Source organism: Hypanus sabinus, chromosome 23 (genome assembly GCF_030144855.1).
Source record: "Hypanus sabinus isolate sHypSab1 chromosome 23, sHypSab1.hap1, whole genome shotgun sequence".
Taxonomy (NCBI): Eukaryota; Metazoa; Chordata; class Chondrichthyes; order Myliobatiformes; family Dasyatidae; genus Hypanus; species Hypanus sabinus.
The window spans coordinates 64,901,074-64,922,507 of record NC_082728.1 but is presented as its reverse complement, the minus strand read 5'-3'; the positions used below and the strand labels follow the sequence as shown (position 1 = coordinate 64,922,507).

The 21,434-nt window shown below is 43.4% G+C and overlaps 1 protein-coding gene across 2 annotated transcripts in view; it reads right to left on the bottom strand.

Annotated features, from left to right (window-relative positions):
* Positions 1-558: 558 nt before the first annotated feature.
* The window catches only part of LOC132380265 (protein HID1), a 257,992-nt gene continuing 237,116 nt past the window's right edge, over positions 559-21,434 (bottom strand). For both annotated transcript variants that reach the window (XM_059949013.1, XM_059949014.1), the window contains 2 exons: positions 3,478-3,636; positions 559-3,240 (listed from right to left, as the gene is read on the bottom strand). In XM_059949013.1, the coding sequence (XP_059804996.1) occupies positions 3,177-3,240; positions 3,478-3,636 (223 nt within the window). In that variant the 3' untranslated portion in view covers positions 559-3,176. The remainder of the gene's footprint in view (positions 3,241-3,477; positions 3,637-21,434) is intronic.

Genomic DNA, 21,434 nt, shown 5'->3' with positions numbered 1-21,434 from the left:
AGTGACTATTTTTAAACTGTCACTGGACTGATAATTTTTGATCTATCAGTGACTGCAAAGATTGGCAATGAACAAAGTGAATTATGGAGTGTCTCTGATTGCCTTACTGAAAGTACTTGTTTAGTGTAGCAGGTGGGAATGAGATGCTGTTTCAGAGCTACAAATTATACTGGTTTGTATAAATGAGGCAGGGTGCTTTCTTGTGTTTTACTGCTATGTGCAAGTTGGTACATAATAATGAATACTGAGGAAAAATAGCTGTATTGGCAACAGCGATTTGGACCAAACCTTGCACCAGGTTATAAAAGCAATGAAGCGTGGGTCCACTGTCAGTCAGAGGTAATTCTGCCACCACATGGCAATTTAAAGATAGTGCCAGATCCAGAATACATAGCACAGCCCTCAGCTCTAGGTTGGCAATGCTATAACAGAACAGAATGAGTCCAAGAATTGCCAGTGCTACAGCTCAGACCTGTACAACTGTTTCTTCAGAGTGGCAGCACTGGCCATGTTTCCTGATCACATTCCATTTATTGACAAGAGAGAGGGACACTGTGCTCCATTGCACTCTCTGAAAAATTTATTTTTTTAAAATATTACCAACAGTTTGCAAATGATTCACATAAAGAAAACAGATATCACCACTTGGAAACAATATAAATAAGAACAGTGTAACCAGGCAAACAAAAATAGACAGAGATAGACTGATACTGCGTCCTTAAAGAGATAAGTAATTCTATAGGCCAGTAAATTTAACAAAGTTACCTGTAGAGAATCCTTCTCCTTTAAGATTCCTTAAATTACAATAACAAAGTACTTTCTAAAGTGCTATCACGCATCTGTTAACATCAGGCACAGATTTAGGTAACTCACTGGATTTACGTATCACCACACACCACAGCACAGTTAAAGGTCCTGTGCAACGTAGGAACTGATTCCCAAATAGAAACATATTAAAATCTTATAAATCTTCTGCTATTTAGTGTGAGAGTATGATGTCAATGCCGGTGAATTGTGCACATTTCATTCCAGACATTCAGTGTCTGCATTTAAGCCTCCTAGGATAGGAACACATAGGCCAAGCAGAGTGAAGCTCCTTCTACACTGTCTCGTCATATACTCCCAGGTCAACGGTAGATACAGTGAAGCTCCCTCTGCATTATCTGTTCACACAACTCTAGGACACAGGTTAGACAAGAGTGAAGCTCCCTCTACACTGTACCAATCACGTACGCTTAGGGGAGGAACGTTCTGAAGCTGCTGCCTATGATTGTAATTTAGGTATGCCATGCAAGTAACCCAATTATAGAACAATTTTTCACTCATTAGCTGAAGATCTTGAGTTCCAGTTAGTAGCATAGCTAGTGATAAAACTAGGGTCATTCCTACGTGAATAATTCAGTGGCTGCTGGGTGGTATATTCACCCATCTAACTGGGTGGAACAGTTCCTGCCACAGTACAAAAAAAACATCTGCAGATAATTGCAACTTTTAAGAAACAGTAGTATAGGACCACCCTAAAAGAATACAAGCTTGTGGTACATCCAGTGCCGGAAGTAATTCTTCCTGTAAATACATTTCAAAATAGTGTTTCTGTGAACATTGCATTTAGTGTTTGGTGGATTTACAGGGTACAGCAACTAAATGAAGAGGCAATGTAGTTATTTGGATCTCATTTACAGAGGATCATGTTAAAAAGTTTAAAATAATTACTAAAATAATTGGTAGTCCACACAACATTGTGAGCTGAATAGCTTGGCCAGTGCCGTATTGTTTTATGTTTTTTGCTGATCAAAAATAAGAGGTTCAAAGGATGGAAAGATAGTTAATAAAACCATTCCACAGGAAGTAAGAATGCAGAAATGCAGGGCAGGACAGCAAAGAAACAATGGGCTGAATGGTCTCTTTCTGCATGGACGGCTAAAACAACGTGCTTGTGTCAAGATGCTGAAAGTAATGCCCTCTGCAAAGTGAGCAGCAGCAGGACAAGCCATCCAACTCTTGGTCACTAAGGCTGGAAGGATGAAGGAATAGGAAGGGGGAAGAGGAAGAGGGCTTGGTGCAGGTTAGCCAAAGGTGAGTGGGGCACATCTTCTGAGCCCTCTTTGAGCCTACATCATAGGTGGAAGCAATCCATAATGGGCTGAGTTATGGGCGTGAGCTTCAACATGCACAGTATTTCTTTCAGTATAGTTACGCTTAAGTAATGCGAAGCAAAATATTTACTGAGCTTCAGGAGTAAAGTCTCCGGACTCAACATACTCTAGTGGTATTGGAGGCATTTCAGAGTCACACAAAGCTGTAAGGCAAGGTGGGCTGAAGCAGGCTTCTGATTCACACAATACCACGTCTGCAAGACAGGGGCTTAGAGGTGAGTTACAGTATATTAACATGGGGAAGAACAGGCTCAGACTGCAGATAAACGCTTACTTACACAACAGCTTGGCTTACCGGTGCTACCCAAATCTCTCACTCAAACACAGCCCAGGTCTGGGAAACATAATGCCCACTGCTACCCCAGCAATCTGGTGGCCAGCCAGTGAATACCAGCACTATGGTGCGACTGGCAAATGGACCAGCCTCCTGTTTTATCTTTCCTTAAACAGGCATGTCGGACAACTGTGGTGAATGCAGCTACCAGCAACATATACCTTAAGTCTCCAGTGACCATAGAATCACTCCCTGTGGCAGCATTCTCAAGCACAGTCTTGTGGGATGCAGTATGGAGAGATAAGCACCTGGTTGCATAGAACTTGGGGTGGGGGGGGGGGGGTAGAGGCTGGGTTCTTGTAGATGGTCATACAGTTGCTATGTGACAGTCCATAGTGACTGGAAGTCTGACTGAATCAAAGGACCATAGAGCAATTGTCTCTGTAGTGACCAGACAGATTGTGTAGAGAGAACTGAGACAAGCAAGAAGCAATAACAGGAGGCTGAGCAGGGGCTGCTATGTGCTGTCAGTGTGGGATAGGGTCAGTTGTCCTGAGCTAATGACTGGGAGCAATGTATTTAGACTAGCAAGTAGAGCTCTGCAGAGGTGAGATGCCACACACAGCAGCAAGTCCCAAGGGAAGGTCAGGTCAGTGAAGAGGAAGGCAGAAAGCAACCATTAGAATAAGAATTAAAATGGAAAATAAAATTTGGCCAGAGTATTTCCTGAAATCCATTTTGGTTTCTTAAACCCGCTGAATTTCAAAGAGCTTCACATCTGTGTCGTACCAGATGGGCGGGTCCACATTCCTGTGGAACAAACAGAAAGGTCAGTGTTCACATGGTAAAGGTACAGAAGACAGCAATAACTAATACCTGCATATTTAACAAAGTAACAACCTCTATGAACTTCATGGAAACATCAAAGAAATGGAGATGTAAACATAGTCCAGTACTCAAGGCAATAGGTTGGGGATGTGGGTGATGTAAGCGACATTCCAGTCTAGATCCAGGTCTCAACATAATCCTCTGTAGCAGATTGCTCACCTTAGGTAAATGACGCCCCACATATATGTCCGGAACCACATTGCCGTGCCTGAGTTGGCCTGGTATTTGCGAATGAGGATGGGATGTGGCACTGGGAGTAATCCAACCAGTGTACCGTGCTGCAGGAACTTCAGGATCTCTGATTCATCTGTCAGACCTCTGCATGCAATAAAAATGGGCTGCAGTTTAGAAACCATCCATTTCATATGCTGGCATTTTCCCTCCATTGCTTGATACCAAGAGGGAGCCTTTCTGGGATGATATTGCTCAGTAACTGAGGGAAATGACTGAGCAAAGGATTGACTCAGTGGAAACATGACCTGCATCGACTATATGTGGAGGTAAAGGGGTCAGAACTGAAGGCGAGGTTCAGGTATCAGAAGTGTTGGTGGGTTGCTGAGAAACAGAGGTGAAGGGAGAGGAGGGCATAAGTCAGACAGAGGCTTGTGGAGGAATACTCAATAGAGAGGGCCTGGGCCAGTAGTTTGCATGTATTTATGACAACATGGGGCAGGGGTGTCTGAGAAATCAACAGCAGGAGTGGGGAGGATCAATGAGGAAAAGCAGGGTGATTTTCCATGTGCAATGGACAGCTGATGCCCTGACGACCCATAAACCGACCACAATGCCAGAACCAACACAGAGAATGTCAGAAACACACAGCAGGTCAGACAGCACTTTCAAGTGGAGCTGGAAACTCTGAGCCAGAGTTGCTAGGGACAGATACCTCCACACTTGATCAACACTGCCCATGCAATATTGCCCCATACACAGTTCCACCAGCATTAATGTTTTGTCAGATACCTTTTGACAAACTGGTGAAGGGCCTTAAAAACATATCATTAACTCATGTTTGTCTCTTCACACATGCTGCCTGGCCTTCTGACTGTTATTAACTGTGCTCTGTGTCTGAGGCCCATTGGTTAAGACTGGTTAATGTTTGAGGCCCACACCATATCCGGGCCTTGCATACAGTGATACTACCCAGGGAAGTGCTGAAGAGGTGTAGAGACTGGGTCCTCAGCAAGAAACTACTTTGACCCATGCTCCTCTGCTGTGATCGGACACCGACTTTCCCAGTCCAGCTGGACAATGTACCATGGGGCAGCATAGTACAAATCTGTTGCCCTTTAGAACGCTTGCAGGTTTTCATGGGGCTATCAGGAAGACATACAATAAGTACAGAGAGTCAGACCAGACAAAACACTAGAAAGATACAAGGCAGCATTTAGAACAAAACAGTTCAATTAGTAGCATAACCAGAAATAAATCAGCATCAGAATTAGGCTTATTATCACTGACATACAGTATGTCAGGAAACTTGTTGCATTGTGGTGATGGTATATTGAAATATATAAAAAATTACAATAAGTTGTTTTGTCAATCATTGGAATCTTGCTGGGGAAGGTATGACCTGTACAAAAAGAATGGGTTGAACCTAAACTTGAAAGGGACCTTGCAGGCTGTTTTGCTAGGGCTGTTGGGAAGAGTTTAAGCTAGTTTGGCAAAAGAATAGGAACTGGAATGCTAGAACAGAGGTTGAAGCACATATATACAAGTAGATGCAGCATGTTGTGAGACTGGGAAGAAGGATGGGAAGTTGATAGGGCATTATTGTGCTCAGTGGGATGGGTTGAAGTTTAAGGTTCTTTCTTGTGGGCATACTCAATATATCCATAGAATAATAACCATAATAAAGACTGCACCACCTTGCATTCAACCAGTATTCAAAAGATAATAAACTGCAAAATCAAAAAGAGGGAAACAATAATAAATAAATAAGCAATAATCAAAATAGTTAACAAATACAGTACTCACAGTGCATGGAGTATAAGAAACAAGGTGGATGACTTTGTTTGAATATTATAGATTGTTGGGTATGATGATGTGGCCATCAGTGAATCATGGCTGAAAGATGGTTATAATTAGCTGAATGTCCAAGGTTACACATTGTATCGGAGGGATAGGAAGGTGGTCAGAGGGGTTGGCATAGCTCTGCTGGTAAAGAATGGCATTCAATCAGTAGAAAGATGTGACATAGGATTGGAAGATGTTGAATCGTGGATGCATTGGTAATCATTTTCCAATGTTCTACAGATTCAGGATCAGTTCCTATGGATTGAAGGGTAGCTAATGTTATCCCACTTTTTAATGAAAGGAGGGTGAGAGAAAACAGGGAATTATAGACCAGTTAGCCTGACATCAGTGGTGGGGAAGATGCTGGAGTCTATTATAAAAGATGAAATGGCAGCGCATTTAGATAGCAGTTAACAGAATCGTTCCGAGTCAGCATGGTTTTATGAAATCATGCTTGACTAATCTTCTGGGATTTTTTTGAGGATGTAACTAGGAAAATGGACAAGGGAGAGCCAGTGGATGTAGTGTACCTAGACTTTCAGAAAGCCTTTGATAAGGTCCCACATAGGAGATTAGTGGGCAAAATTAGAGTACATGGTATTGGGGTATGGTACTGACATGGATAGAAAATTGGTTGGTAGACAGGAAGCAAAGAGTAGGGATTAATGGGTCCCTTTCAGAATGGCAGGCAGTGACCAGTGGGGTATCGCAAGGCTCGGTGCTGGGACCGCAGCTATTTACAATATATATTAATGATTTAGATAAAGGGATTAAAAGTAACATTAGCAAATTTGCAGATGACACAAAGCTGGGTGGCAGTGTGAAATGTGAGGAGGATGTTATGAGAATGCAGGGTGACTTGGACAGGTTGGGTGAGTGGGCAGATGCAGTTTAATGTGGATAAATGTGAGGTTATCCACTTTGGTGGCAAGAACAGGAAGGCAGATTACTATCTGAATGGTGTCAAGTTATGAAAAGGGGAAGTACAATGAGATCTAGGTGTCCTTGTTCATCAGTCTCTGAAAGTAAGCATGCAGGTACAGTAGGCAGTGAAGAAAGCTAATGGCATGCTGGCCTTCATAACAAGGGGAGTTGAGTATAGGAGCAAAACGGTCCTTCTGCAGTTGTACAGGGCCCTGGTGAGACCACACCTGGAGTATTTGAGGAAGGACTTTCTTGCTATTGAGGGAGTGCAGTGTAGGTTCACGAGGTTAATTCCCAGAATGGTGGGACTGTCATGTTGAAAGATTGGAGTGACTGGGTTTATATACACTGGAACTTAGAAGGATGAGAGGGGATCTGATTGAAACATATAAGATTATTAAGGAATTGGATGTGCTAGAGGCAGGAAACATGTTCCCGATGTTGAGGGAGCCCACAACCAGAGGCCACAGTTTAAGAATAAGGAGTAGGCCATTTAGAATGGAGTTGAGGAAAATCTTTTTCACCCAGAGTTGTGGATCTGTGGAATGCTCTGCCTCAGAAGGATGCTTTCTGGAAGGATCTCCAGAAAGATCTCTGGATGCTTTCAAGAGAGAGTTAGATAAAGCTATCTTAAAGATAGCAGAGTCAAGGGATATGGGGAGAAGGCAGGAACGGGGTACTGATTGTGGATGATCAGTCATGATCACAGTGAATGGCGGTGCTGGCTTGAAGGACTGAATGGCCTACTCCTGCACCTATTGTCTATTGAATCCTTGTGGGCTGAGTTAAGAAACTGCAAGGGTAATAGGACCTTAATGCCAGTTAGATATATACCTCCCAACAGTAACTGGGATATGGACCATAAATTACAATGGGAAATAGAAAAGACATGTCAAAAAGGCAATGTTATGTTAGTCATGGGAGATATTAACATGCAGGTCGATTGGGAAAATGAGGTTGGTAATGGTCTCCAGACAGTGAGTTTGTTGAATGCCTACTGTTACGAATGATGAACAACTCTGATGGGCAGAAGGGTACAGAATCGCCAATGCCCCCCCCCCCCTTTTGGACAATCGCAAATCGCTACTATTCCAATGCTGTTATCAAGGGAGATGAGAGAGAGACAACTCAGAGATACACAAAGTGGAATGTCTCCTAACAAAAGTGGAACGGAACCACTGATTACTGCTATTGTCTCTTGGAGAAGGATTGTTTGTTGAGTACTGTTCTATTCATTGAAACCCCTCAGGGGGCAACCAGAGTGGTCTGGTTTGATGGGCTGCGTCATCCCAACCTGATTGACACCTGAGATCCCGTGAGTAGGGATAAAAGTAGGGTCTGGGGCAACACCCCTCAGACGCACCAGGAGAGATGCTACGAGAACGGTGGGGGCTTGTGTATGTGTCCACCCTTGCCTGGGGGACAAGTCCACCATGGAATGGTCTAGCTAAAGGACAGAAGGGTCATACGTGGATGACCACAACAACAACGCATTGACGGATCAAGATCGTAAAGGAAAGTTGGCAAGTCAATAGCTCTTACTGTTCTCTCTCTCTCTCTCTCTCCCCCCTTCTCCCCCCCCCCCCAACAATTGAAACACCGGGACCAACAACTACCACAGCCTACATGAACTGAACTGAACTTTATATTTCCATCTGACAATTCATTAACCCCTAGACAAGGACAGAGCTTATTTCTTATTGATTATTATTATACCCACACTTTTAGGTTTAGTATTGATGAAGTATATTATTTGTATAGTTGTACTGATATTATTTTTGTGTATTTTTACTATTTTTGTGTATAATAAATACTGTTGAAAATAGTATCACCAGACTCCAACAGACACTCCTATCTTTGCTGGTAAGACACCCAGTTACGGGGTTTGTAGCACTACGCAATGGCTTTTTAGAGCAGTTTGTCATTGAGCCTATCAGGGGATCAGCTATACTGGATTAGATGTAACAAACCAGAGGCGATTAGGGAGCTTAAAGTAAAAGAACCCATAGGAGATAGTGATCATAATATGATTGTTCAGCCTGAAATTTGATAGGGAGAAAGTCTAATGTAGCAGTATTTCAGTGGAGTAAAGAAAATTACAGTGGTATGAGGGAGGAGCTGGCCAAAGTAAATTGGAAGGAGATGCTGACAGGGATGACACCAGAGCAGCAATGCATGAGTTTCTGGGAGAAATGAGGAAAATGCAGGATAGTCACCTAGGGTTCTGAAAGAAGTAGCAGGAGAGATTGTGGAGGCATTAGTAATTTATTGGACTCTGGCATGGTGCTAGAGGATTGGAAAATTCCAAATATCACTCCACTCTTTAAGAAAGGAGGATGGCAGCAGGAAGGAAATTATAGGCCAGTTACCCTGACCTCAGTTGTTGAGAAGATGTTGGAGTGAATTGTTAAGGATGAGGTTATGGAGTACTTGGTGACACAGGACAAGGTCAAAATCAGCATGGTTTCTTTAAGGGAAAATCTCCCCTGATAAACTTGTTTGAATTCTTTAAGGAAATTATTTCTTCAACTGTTTGATTGGGGCACGATGCACAAGTACGTGGAGGTCAGCCAGTGAGAACAGCGAGATAAGTTTAAAAGAGGACACCTTATAGAGCGGGCATAGGAGGAGTAGGCAACAGAGTAGGAAGGCTTTGGCTCAACGGGGTTTTGGCAATAACGGGTTGAGGTGAGGTAGGTTGCCTGAGAAGAATACGGACAGGAAGTATGTGCGTGAGGCTGGTTTCCTGTGCTTGGTGTCAGATGTGGGAAGTCCGGGAGACTCCCAGCCTCCTGGATGGCCACAGCTGTGCCAGGTGCGTTGAGCTGCAGCTCCTTATGGACCATGTTAGGGAGCTGGAGATGCAGCTCGATGACTTTTGTCTAGTCAGGGAGACTGAGGAGGTGATAGATACATAATCCATGGCAGACTCATCAGCTCTCTGAACTACTGATATTATCATTCCCCGGTTAATCTCACCTCTCCCCAGTCGCTGCCAGCAACGCCATAAAGAAAAGACTTTTTTTTAGCAAAATAGAATATGGATTGGAAGCATTACTTCGTATTGTGTACATTTTGCATCATACAAATGAATATAACTTTTCAGCCTTAGGTGGCACTATGATGCAAATGTATGTATAGAGATCAGGACCACAGAATACATAGAACCTTAGAACACTACAGCATAGTACAGGCCCTTCAGCCCATGTTGTGCTGACCCATATAATCCTTAAAAAAAAAAGTACTAAACCCACACTACCCCATAACCCTCCATTTTGCTTTCATCCATGTGCCTGTCCAAGAGGCTCTTAAATACCCCTAATGTTTTAGCCTCCACCGCCATCCCTAGCAAGTCATTCCAGGCACTCACAACCCTCTGTGTAAAAAACTTACCCCTGATGTCTCCCCTAAACTTCCCTCCCTTAATTCTGTACATATGCCCTCTGGTGTTTGCTATTGGTGCCCTGGGAAACAGGTACTGACTATCCACCCTATCTATGCCTCTCATAATCTTGTAGACCTCTATCAAGTCCCCTCTCATTCTTCTACACTCCAAAGAGAAAAGTCCCAGCTCTGCTAACCTGGCTTCATATGACTTGTTCTCCAATCCAGGCAACATACTGGTAAATCTCCTCTGCACCCTCTCCATAGCTTCCACATCCTTCCTATAATGAGGTGACCAGAATTGAACACAATATTCTAAATGCGGTCTCACCAGAGATTTGTAGAGTTGCAACATGACCTCTCTACTCTTGAACTCAATCCCCCTGTTAATGTAGCCTAGCACCCCTTAGGCCTTCTTAACTACCCTATCAACCTGTGCAGTGACCTTGAGGGATGTATGGATTTGAACCCCAAGGTCCCTTTGTTCATCCACACTTTTGAGTAACTGACCATTAATCCTGTACTCAGTCTTCTGGTTTGTCCTTCCAAAATGCATCACCTCACACTTGTCCGGATTGAACTCCATCTGCCATTTTTCTGCCCAACTCTGCAGCCTGTCTATATCCTCTTGTAACCTTTGACCACCTACAGCTCCATCCACAACTCCTCCAATCTTCGTGTCATCCGCAAACTTAACTCTCCCATCCTTCCGCCTCTATGTCCAGGTCATTTATAAAAATCACAAATAGCAGGGGTCCCAGGACAGATCCCTGTGACACTCCACTAGTCACCGACCTCCAGGCAGAATACTTTCCTTCCACAACTACCCTCTGCTTTCTTCCTTTAAGCCAATTTTTTATCCAAACAGCCAAGGTTCCACTTATCCCATGCCTCATGACCTTCTGGATGAGTCTCTCATGAGGGACCTTGTCAAATGCTTTGCTAAAGTCCATGTAGACCACATCCACTGCCCTACCCTCATCAATTTCTTTTGTTACCTCTTCAAAAAACTCAATCAGGCTCGTGAGGCACGATCTTCCCTTCACAAAGCCATCTTGACTATCCATGAGCAGACTGTCCTTCTCCAAATGTTCATAGATCCTGTCCTTAAGAATCCTTTCCAGTAGTTTGCATACCACTGACGTGAGACTCACCGGTCGATAGTTCCCAGGTTTCTCCCTATTACCTTTTTTAAACAAGGGAACTACATTTGCCATTCTCCAGTCCTCCGGCACTTCCCCTGCAGCCAAAGAGGATTCAAAGATCATAGCTAATGCTTCTGCAATCTCTTCTCTCAATTCCCACAACAACCTGGGGTGTATCATATCCGGCCCTGGGGATTTATCCATCTTAATGTTTTTAAGAAAATCCAGCACTTCTTCTTCCCTAATCTCCACATTGTCCAGCACACAGGCCTGCTCTACTTTGACCTCATCCTGATCAAGATCCTTTTCACTTGTGAATACTGAAGCAAAGTTTCATTTAGGACCTCCCCAACCTCCTCCACTTCCAGGCACATGTTGCCCTCTTTATCCTTTAGCCGTCCCACCTTCGATCTCGTCATCCTCCTATTCTTCACATACACATAGAACACCTTGGGGTTCTCCTTAATCCTACATGCCAAGGCCTTCTCATGCCCCCTTCAAGCTCTCTTAAGTCCTTTCTTTAGCTCCTTCCTGGCTACCCTATATTTCTCATAAGCCCCTTCTATTTCCTGCTTCTTATATCTAACATATGCTTCCTTTTTCCTATTGACGAGTTGCCCCACATGTTTCGTCAGCCACGGTTCCCTTTTCCTACCATTTTTTCCTTGCCTCAGTGGGACAAACCTATCCTGAACCCAGCTCAAGTGGTCCCTAAACTTCTCCCACATTACTTCTGTGCTTTCCCCTTTGAACATCTGTTTCCAATTTACTCTCGCTAGTTCCTGCCTCATCTCTTCAAAGTTAGCCCTTCCCCAGTTAAGCACTTTACCATTTTGTCTGATTTTATCCTTTCCCATAGCTATGCTGAAGCTAAGGGAGTTGTGGTCACTCTCACCAAAATGCTCCCCCCCACCAAGAGGTCTGTCACCTGACCAGGTTCATTACCCAGAACTAGATCCAGTATAGCCTCTTCTCTCGTCGGCCGGTCCACATACTGTGTCAGGAATCCTTCTTGAACATACTTGACAAATTCAGCCCCATCTAGCCCCCTTGCACTCAGGAGGTGCCAGTCAATATGAGGGAAGTTGAAATCACCCATAACTATTACTCTGTATTTCCTGATCCATTCTAAAATCTGCCTGCTTATCTGCTCCTCGGTGTCCCGAGAGCTACTTGGGGGCCTATAGACTACTCCCAGCACAGTGATTGAGCCCTTCCTATTCCTGACTTCCACCCAGACTGACTCTGTGGACACTCCTTCTGCAGTGTCCTCCCTTTCTATAGCCGTGATACTATCCCTGACCAGCAATGCCAGTGCCCCCCTTTTCTACCTCCCATCCTATTCCTTTTAAAACATAAAACAGAAAATAAAGTTGTTTACAACAACTTAGCACATAACATTTTTCAGGAAAGTGGCAATGTATGCCTTTTGCTTTCGGAACACTGATATGGCTGCAGTGCAATTTGTTATAAAACTAAATGTAGTTTCTGTAGTTTTGGCTGCACATACATGTAACTGGTTCTAAACCAAACTACACCATAGGATACTTAAAATAAACATTGCCATTTTCCTGAAAAATGCTATGTTGTAAGTTATTGTAAACAACTTTATATTATGTATTCTATGGTCCTGATCACTAGACATGCATTTACATTGCAGTGCCACTTAAGGCTGAAAAGTTATATTCACTTGTATAACTCAAAATACACACAATACAAATTATGCTTCCAAACAAAAAAGCATGGAATTCTATTTTTCTCAAAACTACCAAGTAGTAACTTGTAAACCTTTTTTAAAGTATCCTATTATGTAGAGTAGTTTAGAACCAGTTATATGTATGCGCGCCCAAAACTGTAGCGACTACAAGAAGTGATAACTCTTTTCATTGCTGGTGTTCCTGATGGTTGCCTATGTACCATCCTGCACCCCTTGGGCCATACTGTCCCACATATTCCTTTGGCAGTTCATTTTTACCAACACATGGATATCTTTAGGGTGTTTCTGGTGAACTTCAATCATTTTCTCGAGCTTACACCAGAATGACAAAATGCTCTGCTTCACCCTAGGGGTAAAGGGCTTATGGACGGTCCTAATCAAAGTCAAGGGTTGGCTTGGGTTGTCGGGATTATTGACCTGACATTCCCTGACCTCAATCGGTGCCATCCCCAATAGATATATCTGGGTATAATATCTCCCTCAAATATATCCACAGTAATACCTACAATATACAAAATACAAATGATGGATAATAAACAGTACATACTTAAAACCACAGAGTACGTACTCCACAACCTGCCACTTATGAGTGACTGAACTTATTGTGCCTATCACAGTTATTAAAGCGAGGAGGTTTAAAGAGAGGAGGTGATAGAGGGGAGCTATAGGCAGGTAGTCACACCGGGGCATGGGGAGACAGATAAGCGCATAACAGTCAGGAGAGAGAAGGGCAGGAGACAGAGGCCTGAGAGCACCCCTGTGGCTATACCCTTGACAATATGTACTTCTGCTTGAGTATTGTTGAGTGGGATGGCCTACTTGCGGGAAGCAACAGCGGCTGCGCCTCTGGTACAGTCTGGCCCTGTGGCTCAGAAGGGTAGGAAAAGGAAGAGGATGGCAGCAGTGATAAGGGACTCTATAGTTGGGGGGTCAGACAGGTGATTCTGTGGACACAGGAAAGAAGCACAGATGGTAGTTTGCCTCCCAGGTGCCAGGGTCTGGAATGTTTCTGATTGTGTCCAAGATATCCTGAAGTGGGAAGGAGAACTGCTAGAGGTTGTGGTACATATTGGTTCCAACGACATAGGCAGGAAAAGGGAGGAGGTCCTGAAAGCAGACTACAGGAAGTTAGGAAGGAAGTTGAGAAGCAGGACCACAAAGGTAGTCATCTCGGGATTACTGCCTGTGCCACGTGACAGTGAGTATAGGAATAGAGTGAGCAGTGAGGTGGAGGATAAATGTTTGGCTGAGGGATTGGAGCAGGGGTCAGGGGTTCAGATTTCTGGATCATTGGGACCTCTTTTGGGGCAGGAGTGACCTGTACAAAAAGGACGGGTTGCACTTGAATCCCAGTGGGACCAATATCCTGGCAAGGAGGTTTGCTAAGGCTGTTGGAGAGAGTTTAAACTTAGATTACTGGGGGGTGGGAACTAAACTGAAGCGACGGAGGAAGAGGCAGTTGGCTCACAAATAGTGAAAGCTTGGAGACAATGTGAGAGGGAGGACGGGCAGATGATAGAGAAGGGATGCACTCAGACTGATGGTTTGAGATGTGTCTATTTTAATCCAAGGAGTATTATCAACAAAGTGGATAAACTTAGAGCATGGATCAGTACTTGCAGCTATGATGTTGTGGCCATTACAGAGACTTGGATGGTTCAGGGGCAGGAATGTTACTTGGAGTGCCAGGCTTTAGATGTTTCAGAAAGGACAGGGAGTGAGCCAAAAGGGGTGGAGGCATAGAGGAATTGTCTATAGAGTCTCTGTGGGTGCAAGTTCGGAACAGGAATGGGTCAATAACTCTACTGGGTGTTTTTTAATAGATCAGTATCCTCAGTTTGGACTGCAGTTTCTTCTGGCCAACATCTCCCCACTCTTGATCCAAAGGTATTTATTTTCAGATCATTATCCTCCTCTCATTCAGTTGACTGCCCATAGGACTGTCATGGAACCCAGCAGGTGTGAAACACTTACATTCTATAAAAAATACTAATATCTACTAACTAAATTCACCCACTTTATGCTGACATTGAGTTGTTACAGCACCACTCAGCCAGATTTTCAATCTCCCTCCTATTTGTTGATTTGTGATTTGGCTTATGACAGTGGTGTTGTCAGCACTGGCATACAGCATTGGAGCTGTGCTTAGCCACACAGTAATAAGTGTAAAGCAAGTAGAGCATGGGGCTAAGCATACAGCCTTGTAGTGCACTTGTGCTGAGGAGATGTTGTTGTCAATCTGAATTGACTAGGGTCTGCTAGTAAGGAAATCGAGGATCCAATTGCACAAGAAGGTATTGAAGCCAGTGTCCTGGAACATTGATTGGTTCTGAGCGGATAATGGCACTGAATACTGAGCTACAGTTGATAAAGAGCATCCTTATGTATGCACCTTTGCTGTGCAGATGTCCAGGGTTGAGTGAAGAGCCAATGAGATGGCATGGCAAATTAGAGCGGATCCAAATCACTTCTCAGTCAGGAGTCAATATGTTTCATCATCAACCTCTCAGAACACTTCATCACTATGGATGTAAGTGCTGTTGGACGACCGTCATCGAGGCAGGTTTCCCATTCTTCTTAGGGACCAGTAGAATTGAAGCAGATGGGTACCTCAGGCTGCCAAAGTGAGAGAGCAAAGATCTCAGTGAACACTCCAGCCGGTTGATCAGCACAGGTCCTTAGTACTTGGCCTATTCTCCATCTGGGCCCAATACCGTTTGTGGGTTTACCCTCATGAAGGCTGCTCACACATCGGCCTAAGAGACTGAAATCACCGGATCATCAGTGCCTGTGTGAGTTCGAGAAGTTTGTGAATTTTAATGTAAGTCACATCAGGAACAAGGATTCCTTACAGTATGGACCCATACAGAGAACTACAACGCTGGGTAGGTTGGCTGGTGCTGCATGGGGCAGGGGTTGGAATGGGATTAAACTAGAGTTGTGAAGAATGGGAAGCAAGGTGCCAGAACAGATAGTGGAGAGGTTGTGGAGATAGATGTCAAAGTCAGTAATCAAAAGATTGAGCATGTTGCAAGTAACGTTTTGAGCTGTATATTTCAATGCAAAAAAATTCATAGAAAATGCAGATGAGCGTGGATCAACACATGAAATTATGATACTGTAGCCATTATTGAGACCCGGTTGCAGGCGAGCCAGGACTGGCAGATTGATATTCCTAGGTTCCATTGTTTTAGACATGTCAGAGTGGGAGAGATGGCATCACTAGTCAGGGAAAATGTCACTGGAGGACACATCTAGTGAGGCTATATGGGTATTACTGAGGAATAAGAAAGACAAGACAACGTTAATGGAGCTATATTATAGACCGCCTAATAGTCCATGGGATTTAGAGGAAAAAATTTGTAGAGAGATCGCAGACCGTTGCAAGAAACATAAGGTTGTTACAGTGGGTGATTTTAACTTTCCATATATTGACTGGAACTCCTATACTGTGAAAGGACTTGAGTTTGTCAAATGTGTTCAGGAAAATTTCCTTAATCAGTACATTTTAGTCCCAACGAGAGCGTGTGATACTTGATCTCCCATTAGGGAATGAGACAGGCAGGTGAGAAATTTGAGTAGGGGAACACTTTGCATCATATGATCATAATGCCATTAGTTTCAAAATAAATATGTAAAAAAGATAGGTCTCGTCTGCGGGTCGAGATTCTAAATTGGAAAAAGGCCAATATTGATCGTATCAGGAAGGATCTGGCAAATGTGGATTGGGAGAGGCTGTTTTAGAAACATAGAAAGCCTTTACAGCACAATACAGGCCCTTTGGCCCACAAAGCTGTACCAAACATGTCCTTACTATAGAAACTTACCTCTGACATCTTCTCTGTACCTACTTCCAAGCACTTTAAAACTGTGCCCTCTTGTGCTAGCCACTTCAGCCCTGGGAAAAAGCCTCTGACTATCCACACGATCAATACCTCTCATCATCTTACACACCTCTATCAGGTCACCTCTCATCCTCTGTCGGTCCAAGGAGAAAAGGCTGAGTTCACTCAACCTATTCTCATAAGGCATGCACCTTTTCTGGCAAAGGTGTTCTTGGTAGGAGGGAGACCTTCAAAAATGAAATTCTGAGAGTACAAAAGTTGTCTGTGCCTGTCAGAATAAAAAAAGTAAAGAAAACAGGTTTAGGGAACCTTGATTTTCAAGACATATTGAGGCCCTGATTAAGAAGAGAAAAAAAAGAGGTGCATAGCAGGTAGGAACAAATGAGGAGCTATGGAGTACAAAAATTGCAAGAGCACACTTAAGAAATAAATCAGGAGGGCTAAAAGAAGGCATGATGTTACCCTAGCAAACAAGGTGAAGGAGAAACCTAAGGGGTTTCAAAGGTTTCAAAGATACATTCAATGTCAGTGAAATGTCTACAACATACATCCTGAAATACTTTTTCATTGCAACCATCCATGAAAGCAGAGGAGTGCCCCAAAGAATGAATGGCAATTAAATGTTAGAACCCCACAGCCCCTACCCTCAGTTCCCCCCTCCTACGTGTAAGCAGCAGCAAGCAATGATCCCCCCTCCCCCACCAGCAAAAAAAAAGCATCGGCGTTCCCCCCCGCCCCCCCCAAACACTCAAGCGATTTTACAGGTATGTAAAGAGCAAAAGGATTCCAAGTGACAAAATTGGTCCTCTGCAAGATTAAACTGTTAATATATGTGCAGAGCCAGAAGAGATTGTGGAGATTATTTAAATCATCCTAAGTGAAAGGTAGTTACTGGAGGATTGGTGGATAGCTAGTAGTTCTGCTGTTTAAGAAAGGCTCTGAAAATAAACCAGGAAATTTTAGGCCAGTAAGCCTAACATTAGTAATGGGAAAGTTATTGGAAGATAATCTAAGGGACCTGATATACAGATATTTGAATAGCCAGGGAGTGATTAAGGATAGTCTGCATGGCTTTGTATGTGATAGGTCATTTCTAATCTATGTCATTTGAGGAAGTTACCAGGAAAGTTGAAGACAAGGCAGTGGATGTAGTCTATATGGACTTTAACAAGACATTTGACAAGATTCTACATGGGAGGTTGATCAAGAGGATTTAGTCGCTTGTCATTTGAGATGAGGTAGTAAATTTGAGGATGAAACCAAAATTGGGGGTGTTGCGGACAGCAAGGAAGACTATTAGAGTTTGCAGTGTGATTTGTCCAGCTGGAAAAATGGCAGGTGCAAGAGCAATGTGTTGCACATCGGTAGGACCAACCACGGTAGGTCTTACACAGTAGAGCACTGAAGAGTGCTACAGAACAAAGGGTCCTGGGAATACAGGTCCATAATTCATTGAAAGTGGCATCATAAGTAGATAAGGTCATAAAGAAAGCTTTTGGCACATTTGCCTTCATAAATCAAAATTCTCAGTACAGGAGATGGGATATTATGTTGAAGTTGTATAAGACATTGGGGAGGCCTAATTTGGAGTATTGTGTCCAGTTTTGGCCACTGACCTGAAAGATGCAAATATGGCTGAAAGGGTACAGAAAATTTACGAAGATTTTGTTGGGAGTGGAATACCTGAGTTATAAGGAAAGATTAAATAGGTTAGGACTTTCATCCTTGCAACATAGAAGATTGAGGGGAAATTTGATAGAGGTATACAAAACTAAAATAGATAGGGTAAATGCAAGCAGGCTTTTTCCACCAAGGTTGAGTGGGACAACAAGTTAGAGGTCAGGTGTTAAGGGTGAAAGGCGAAAAGTTTAAGGGGAACACAAGGTGAAACTGGTGAGGTCTCACCTTGAGTATTGTGAACAGTTTTGGGCTCCTCATCTTAGAAAAGATGTGCTGGCATTGGAGAGGGTCCACAGGAGGTTCACAAGGATGATTCCAGGAATATAAGGGTTATCATATCAGAAAAGTTTGATGACTCTGGGTCGATACTCACTGGAATTCAGAAAGATGGGGGGGGGGGGGGGAGAGTCTCATTGAAACCTTTCGAATGTTGAAAGGCCTAGATAGGGTAGATGTGGAAAGGATGTTTTCCATAGTGGGAGAGTTTAAGACAAGAGGGCTCAGCCTCAGGATAGAGGGGCACCTTTTCAAAACAGAGATGTGGAGAAATTTCTTTATCCAAAGGGTGGTGAAATTGTGGAATTTGTTGCCAGGTGCAGCTGTGGAGGCCAGATTGTTGTGTGTATTTAAGGCAGAGATTGATAGGTTCTTGATTGGACATGACATCAAAGGTTACGGGGAGAAGAACAGGAACTGGGGTTGAGGAGGAGAAAAAAAGGATCAGCCATGATTGACGGCAGAGTAGACTCGATGGGCCAGATGGCCTAATTCTGCTCCTATATCTTATGGTCTACATTTCTTCACTTAAGAAATCATGAAAGTGTGCAATGAGCTGCGAGTGCAAGTGGTGGATACAAATGATTTCCAGGGGTTCTGGTGATGTCATTGTCCAGAATGGCAGCTTAAGTCAATAGCTCCTCTGCAAAAATGCATATTTTGTCCCGTTAATATATCAAATATAAGATCTTTCGAAAATGTCTGAACTGATAAAGGGGGAGAAAGAATGGAGACAAAAAAAGCATCACTGCGGAGCCTGTGGATGAGAGGAGAACAGCAAGCGGCTCTCCTACTCGAACGTGAGGCTGACGATGGGCCTCATTCAGGCGAAGCGGCAAATATGATCAAAATTCTGGAAGAGATACGGGAATTCCAGAAATATATAAAACTGCAACTAAATTATACCAAGTCAGAGCTCGCCAACGTCAATCACAAAATAGTGGTGGCAGAGACACCAATTGAGAAGGTGGAAAATCGCGTGCAAAACATGAAACAGATACTAAGTAAGACGATAAAAATATTAAATCAACAAATAAATTGATTGACCTAGAGGGAAGATCAAGATGGAAAAAAATCAGGATATACAATGTTCCCGAAGGAGCAAAGGGTTTGTCTATGATGGAGCTTGTACAAAAATTGCTGCGGGACATGCTGGAGCTTCCTTTGACTACGGAGGTTGAGAGTAAGAGGGCACATCGTGCACTTGCCCCGAGGCCTACCAGAGACAGAGAAGATAAGCCATGCTCAATAGTAATTAGATTCCTTCAATTCAATACCAAGGCGGAAATTCTACGAAGGGCCTGGGGTAAGAAGAGGGTATTTTTGGACAGTAAATATATTCCGATCAAGATTACCCCCCAGCGGTCCTGCAGAAATGTAAAGGACACTCTGAAGTAAAGCAAATATTAAAGCAAGGAAACATCAGATTTCAAACTAAGTACCCTGCTAAACTGCAGGTCCTTTATGATGATAGATCCAACTGTATCAGACAGTGGAAGAGGCGACCACAGACATGAAGGCCAGAGGGTTGCCCATCAGCATGATCAAACCGAGGGAAAGCCTGGCTGAGCAGTTATCCCACTCTGCTTCAGAAATAGTGCCAGAATCGAGAAAGCAGGGGACAGGAGGAGGGCGAGAGAAATATATCAGGAAGAGACTGTGAGTTTTCCAAAGACAGCCCTCATCCCCTCTAGAAGAGCCATAAGGTTTGGCTAACTTTAAAAGTGTTGAGAAGCTAAACAGAAGCAAAAATAGACGGTGATATACCTATCTCGAAAAAATACTTATTATAATGTGAATTTTATATTACTCAATTATTCTTTTATTCATTCATTCATTCATTCATTCATTCCTTTCTCCCCACATAAATGAGAATATATATATGGGATGAATTCACAGGGAAATCTTTTCTGTGTAATGGATATAGATTTGTTTACTTACTTTTATGGGTACTGCAATGGGGGCCATCAACTCACAGGTAGGAGGGGCTATCCCCCACAGCTAGACGTTTCTTCTAGCTCAACCCAGGGTCATCTACTAGAGACCTCAGCCTTGGAATCACACCTTTGATGCCTTTTTTTTAAATTATTATTCGCGTTTCTTGGTTCTTAATTGTTCAGGGAGTAGATCGATTAAGCTTTATTCTGCCATTCAATGATATATTGACAGATGGCTAAGGACAAAGTAAAATTCATTTCTTTTAATTTCAATGGGCTGTTAAATCCAACCAGATGTTGTAGAATTCTATCCAAAATGAAAGAAGAACAAGCCCATGTAGTACAAAAAAGCCGGATGAACTCAGCAGGTTGGGCAGCATCCGTTGAAAGAAGCAGTCAACTTTCGGGTCGAAACACTTCGTCAGGACTAAAGAAGGGGGGAGGGTGGAAAACCACTCAGAGGAAAGATCAAGGGGTGGGGGAGGGGAAGCAGGGAGGGGATAGGCAGGAGAGGTGAAGAAGGAACCTAAAGGGAAAGCACTATGGGTAGTAGAAGGCAGAGTCATGAGAGGTGATAGGCAGCTAGAAGAGGAGACAGAGTGAAGGTGGGATGGGGGAAGGGAGAGGGAGGGAATTACTGGAAGTTGGAAAATTTGATGTTCATACCAAGGGGCTGAACACTACCCGGACGGTAGATGAGATGTTGTTCCTCCAACCGAAGTTTGGCCTCATCATGGCAGTAGAGGAGGCCATGTATGGACATATCCGAATGGGAATGTGGAGAGTTGAAGTGAGTGGCAACCGGGAGATCTTGTGTGACAGAGTGTGGGTGCTCGACAAAGGGTCTCCCAATCTGCGTCGGGTCTCGCCGATGTAGAGGAGGCCGCACCGGGAGCACCAGATGCAATAGATTACCCCAACAGACTCACAAGTGAAGTCTATGTAGTATATTTACGGGAAACTCACTTAAAAGATAATGAGCATGGAAAACTAAAGAGAATGGGCTTCACTAACTTGTTTTTCTCCTCGTATAAATCAGGACATAGGAGAAGAGTTGCTATTCTTATCTCAAACAAGCTAAATTTTGAAAAAGTATTTGAAATGGGAGATAAGGAGGGCAGATATATTCTGGTAAGGGGGAATATAGACAGAAATTCAGCTACTCTATTGAATATATACGCACCCCCAGGAA